Genomic DNA, 5,197 nt, shown 5'->3' with positions numbered 1-5,197 from the left:
TTTGGGTTGAACATAGATTTGCAAATAATGGCCAGTCAAGGGGAAAGAAAAATACCATCTTCCAAGTTTTGACATAGATGTTGACACCAAGTGTGTTGCATTATTACAATAATGATAGATCATTATTATTTGGCGATTGTGGAAGCTAGACTACAATTAAGTCACTCGGGTGCCACTTTGAAGCAGTATTTCCCCGTTAATAATCCTAGGATTAACAGGAAGCAGGGCCTGGACTTTGCACTTTTATTTAACAAATTGTTCTTTTCCTAATATATGGATGTTCCATTAATTAACAGGCCAACAGTCTCCCGAACATGGGTGTATCAGTTGATTGCACAGGGTATTTTGGTGGGCAAGTATTTATGATTCTGTAATCAAGCCTCACTATGGCAATAAATTAAACAATGTTAACGTTATTGATCACACTACTGTGCAACTAGAACTTCTTCTGAGTGTAATCTCAGAGGCCAGTCTTGCAACCCCTGAGACAGGGACAAAGAACTTCAATATTTTCTATGTAGTTCTGGCCAGTACTTGTGTTCATTCCAACTTCACAAGTTGGCAAGGTGTTTTCTTTTAGACAGCTGCCTTTATGGGGGCAGTCAGGAGGTTACGTGGCTATTGCAGAGTGGCAGCACTCTAAATGAACTGCTGCCTTGGTTCAAGGAGAAGGTTGACAACTTTCAAATAATGCTCTTAGAACATGTTACGTTTAATTAACGCATTGTAAATACATGTATGATTGATTGTAAAGGTGATTTCAGAAAATCCTGCCTAAATTATCTTGTTGATGAAAACTGTTGAGATTGCATGGGCAATACCCTAGCGTGCAAACTGAACCAAACGTTGTGAACACTTCATGCTTCAAAAACAAATATGGAACACTCACCGTAGCCTCGGTTAGTTTCTGCAGCGCAAATTATTCCCAAACAAATTTAACAGGGTTTGGATCTCAAGGCCCAAAAATTCCACACAAATATATTACACAGATCTGATGTGTCTCCTTAAATTAAAACACCACGATCTCACTTCCAAAATTCACACCGTCAAGAGTTATAAAGTGACACAGGCAGAAGACGAGATCAAACGATCGAAATGGACACTTCGCGTCTCATGCACGATTTGTGCTCCCTATCTGGCGCATGAGCAGTCGTTTTTCAGCTCTGTCCAAGTAACATATTCCTGACTTGGTCAACGCGTTCTAAATTTCTTAGCGGACTTAAACTATGGTGACTTAATTCTATGATATTCATAAATTAGACAGCTAACGCTTTCAAACAGTACCACACATGACAGGAAAATTTCAATTGACCGCACGATAAAAATTTTTATAACCGTAAGATCGGATTGAAGTCAATTTGCAACGCACGCGTAAAATATAACTCCTTCTTACAAATTATTTAACATGGTGTCCTACATTAGACAATCGTAAAATTGGTATCAGAGTGAATTATACAGTTAACCGATCTCCATGATATATGATTGCAAACTGTATCTTGACAGGGACGAGTTTTGTAAGCGACAGAATTTTGTAGACGATGCGAAAGTGCGCACTAAAATGGACAAGTAACGCAATGCAACCAAGGTAAACATATCTACATCTGTCAAAATTATTTAACACGGTTTGATAGATTGGAAATTCTTCAAATTGGTATCACTGTAAACAAGACAGTTAAGCAATTCCAAGGATGTATGTTTGAAACCTGTATCTTGCAGACAATGAATTTTATCAGGCCATGGAAATTGAAAACGGAGAGTGGCATCGTACAGAATTTGCTGCACTTTCTCTCCTCCACGAAACTTCCACGTAACGCGCGCGGTAACATTATCAGCGCGAAAATTGATATCATCTAAAAATAACCTAAGAGGGATTACGGTGGGAATAACAAAGGAGACTAATGTTGCGCATGCGCCTCATCACCCCCAAAATCCTTTGAATTTCAGTCAAATTCATTCGAAACGCGGGAACATGAGAAATGCCGGATGTAGTGCTGGCATCGTTAATATTCATCGCATGTTTCCAAAAGGACGGCACACAATGAATGCAAAGATGATGAGTCATTTGAAAGACTTGGGCATTACCTTATCTTTATGACTGATACTGGTTCAATACAACAGGAAATACGGCGACGGATCACAAATGAAGGGAAGATGGCGAGTCAAAAGTGTGGCGATGAATTGCAGAACTTGCAAAGAGCAGAGGATAGTTTTGCCTTCCTGGTGTTGTTTTTCCTTATTTAAGAGACTTCAACTCAGAATGGAGTGCTGTTTGATAATAAAGTAAGGCGTATTTAAATTGAAATGTGAGTTTACATTCAAAAATATGGGTAAACTGGCGTTTGAAGCGAGAACAACGATAAATCAGCTAACAAGATGGAGTCGAAAAATGGCAGCCCACTGGTGAAGAACATCTCAATTCGCTAGAAAGCTTCCCAACCTTGAAATTTTGAACCACATTGTCGAAGTAGAGTCGGGAATTGTTCTGGAGAAGAAATAGGGCTGATTTTGAATCTTGAAGCGAACAGATTAAGCCAAGACGCAAGGCTTTATTTTACGAGTGCTCCAGATTATTTACACTTCCTTGGCAAAAAATATTTTAATTCCCTTTTTCGAGACTTTTGTCATAGGCCGTGATACGGGAATTCCCGCTTGCTGCAGTAAGCCCAACAACCAAAGAAAATATTTGTGTAAAGAAATTGTCAATAAAAGTGGCAAGGCTCAACACAGCAGGTTTCGTGTGATACGGTGTTGTCTACAAAATGGCTCCAAATCTTGTTATGATATCATCTCACTCTGCCCCATTGTGTCTTTGACTTGGCAAACTTTAACGTCTGAAAATTAAACCACTGAAAAAGCATTAAATTTGAAGCTTTTTTCAATTTGTATATTGTCATATTGCCCTAAGCTGCGAAAATTTCAAGTTGATAAAAGGACATGCACAAATTTCTAACTCGGAGAACGAAACTCAAGTCGGCAGCTCATGCGTTCTCGTGGCCAAATCTTAGAAAATAATTCGTGATACGGGAATCGCCTTTAACAGCCGACACACAAAAATCAGAAGAATAATTTGAGTTGAAAATTTATAATTTAAAAGTAGCAAGGCGCGCGCAAGCGACCAGCAAAGTGAATCATTAATGATTCTAATAACTTTATTTTTGAATTTTATGCGCATGTGTGCGTAGCACACAAGACGCTTATTTCGAAGATCTTCACTCTGATCAGTTTTTTTAGTTAAAACGTTGCTGAAACCTTGACCAAAATGGTAAAAGACACAGTCCAATCATTGAAACTGGAAAATGACAAGCTATAAGACAAAATTCAAGAAATTTTTGGTGAATTACAAAACCTACGTGACGAAGTTAAGGCTGGCCGAAATGGCGGCCAAGCTAACTCATCTAAAGTTACTGAAGAGGGAATTACCACGGCAACTCCGAGCAATATCCAAGAAGATTTTAAGAAGTATGTCAACGACAAGATGTCTCTTATTGAAAAATCTGTTAAACATTTGTCATCTCAAGTGCATAAAATATCATCTTCACTGGATCAAGTATTGGAATATTCGTATTCATATAACATCAAGCTTGTAGGTGTTCCTGAACTTAAACAACGAGAAGGCGCCGATGAGACGTTGCAACTTTGCATGAGAATCTTCAGCTCAATTGGAGCTGAAATTCATTCTTATGACCTTGCCCATCGAGTGCCATTTCGTAACGCGTCCGATGGTCGGCCGAAACCGATTATTTGTAAGTTTACCCGGCGCATCGCTCGTGATCGTGTAATGGCTTCCCGTAGAGAAGTAACCAGGATCAATCCTGCAGATATTCGTCTCCGAGAAAACTCATCCTTAGATCGTGCTGCTATCTACGATCACCTTTCCCCACGATTGCAGAGTTTATTATCTGACGCCAAGAAAATAAAGGAAAGATATCGTTTCTCATTTTGCTGGGCCGAGAACTCCACCATCTGGCTGAGGAAAAATGAAAGCTCTCGTCCGGTCACCATCAAAAATTCAAGTGATTTGTCTACTCTAACAGCTCGCCTAGGATCTTCTGGTGATGACACTGCTCCATAAGATCTTTAACAAACAATCTACTAAGGTAAACAAAACACTCCTAAGCGAGCTTCCATATTAATAATTAATAATAATTTATTTACTTATAACGCGCAAGTATCAATTTACATTTTCACCTGCGCGGAACTAAATCCATTAAAAACCTAATTACAATTTTATAATATAACTAGTAACTAATGATAACTAATAACTAATTACTCATAACAATTAAAATTATATGAATAGCATAAAAAATAAAAAAAATGGCCTTAATATCTAAAGAAGAATTGTATACGTCGTGTAAGTGTAATTACAGCGATCTAATTTCTGCACATGGCCAATTTAATAACATTCTCAGTTCTTCTCTTCCCACCAAAAAGTATCTTGATCGTCTTCCAAGTTATTACGACCTTGACTTATTTACCCTGAATATTTTTTTTAGATAGAAACTCTGATTCTAACACTCATTACTCTAATACAAGATGCAAATACTTCTCTCCACATAGTTTTTTTGGACAAAAAAGGAAATTTGCTAATAATGCTTGCCCAGATTATAATATTTCGTTTATTCACACAAATATCCGCAGCCTAAAACGTAACTTTGAAAATTTTCAAAGTCATTTATTAGATGAATTAGACTTTCATTTTAATATCATAGGCGTAACAGAAACAAGAATAAATAGCTCGTCTGAAAACTTGGATTTTAACCCTTCAATTTTGCATTATAATTTTGAACACATGCCATCGCCTCTTTCAGCTGGAGGTGTAGGCATGTATATTGATGAAAGATTTCAATACCAAACAATAGAGAGGTGCTCTAATGAAGCCTTCCAGGCGCTTTTTGTTGAATTACATCTTCCCAAAAATGCAAATATAATATGTGTAGTATTGTATAGGCATCATAATTCCCCTGAGCGTTTCCAGGAATATTTTGATTCGACAATGGAAAAACTTAGTGCCACTGGAAAACAGATTATTCTAATGGGAGACTTTAACATAAATCTTCTCCATTACCATACTAATACTCACGCCCAAAATTTTATTCTGTCTTTACAAAGCCTTAACCTGACTCCGACAATTGACAAGCCAACAAGAGTTAACAACAACTCTTACTCATTAATTGATAACATCTTTATTAACAATCTA

General features: G+C 37.5%; 1 protein-coding gene across 1 annotated transcript; it reads left to right on the top strand.

Annotated features, from left to right (window-relative positions):
* The first annotated feature begins 3,475 nt into the window (after positions 1 to 3,475).
* On the top strand, positions 3,476 to 4,072 carry LOC137976952 (uncharacterized). Its single transcript, XM_068824265.1, has one exon. It carries the CDS (start codon positions 3,476 to 3,478, stop codon positions 4,070 to 4,072), a length of 597 nt encoding a protein of 198 aa, XP_068680366.1.
* The last annotated feature ends 1,125 nt before the right edge of the window (positions 4,073 to 5,197 follow it).

This window comes from Montipora foliosa, chromosome 11, assembly GCF_036669935.1.
Source record: "Montipora foliosa isolate CH-2021 chromosome 11, ASM3666993v2, whole genome shotgun sequence".
In the NCBI taxonomy this organism is placed as follows: Eukaryota; Metazoa; Cnidaria; class Anthozoa; order Scleractinia; family Acroporidae; genus Montipora; species Montipora foliosa.
Note: the sequence above shows the minus strand (reverse complement) of the source record. Positions and strands in the feature narration are given on the sequence as shown.

Bases quoted from the DNA above. Each gene is read 5' to 3' on its own strand.
- LOC137976952 (XM_068824265.1), top strand. From the start codon at position 3,476: ATGTCTCTTATTGAAAAATCTGTTAAACATTTGTCATCTCAAGTGCAT.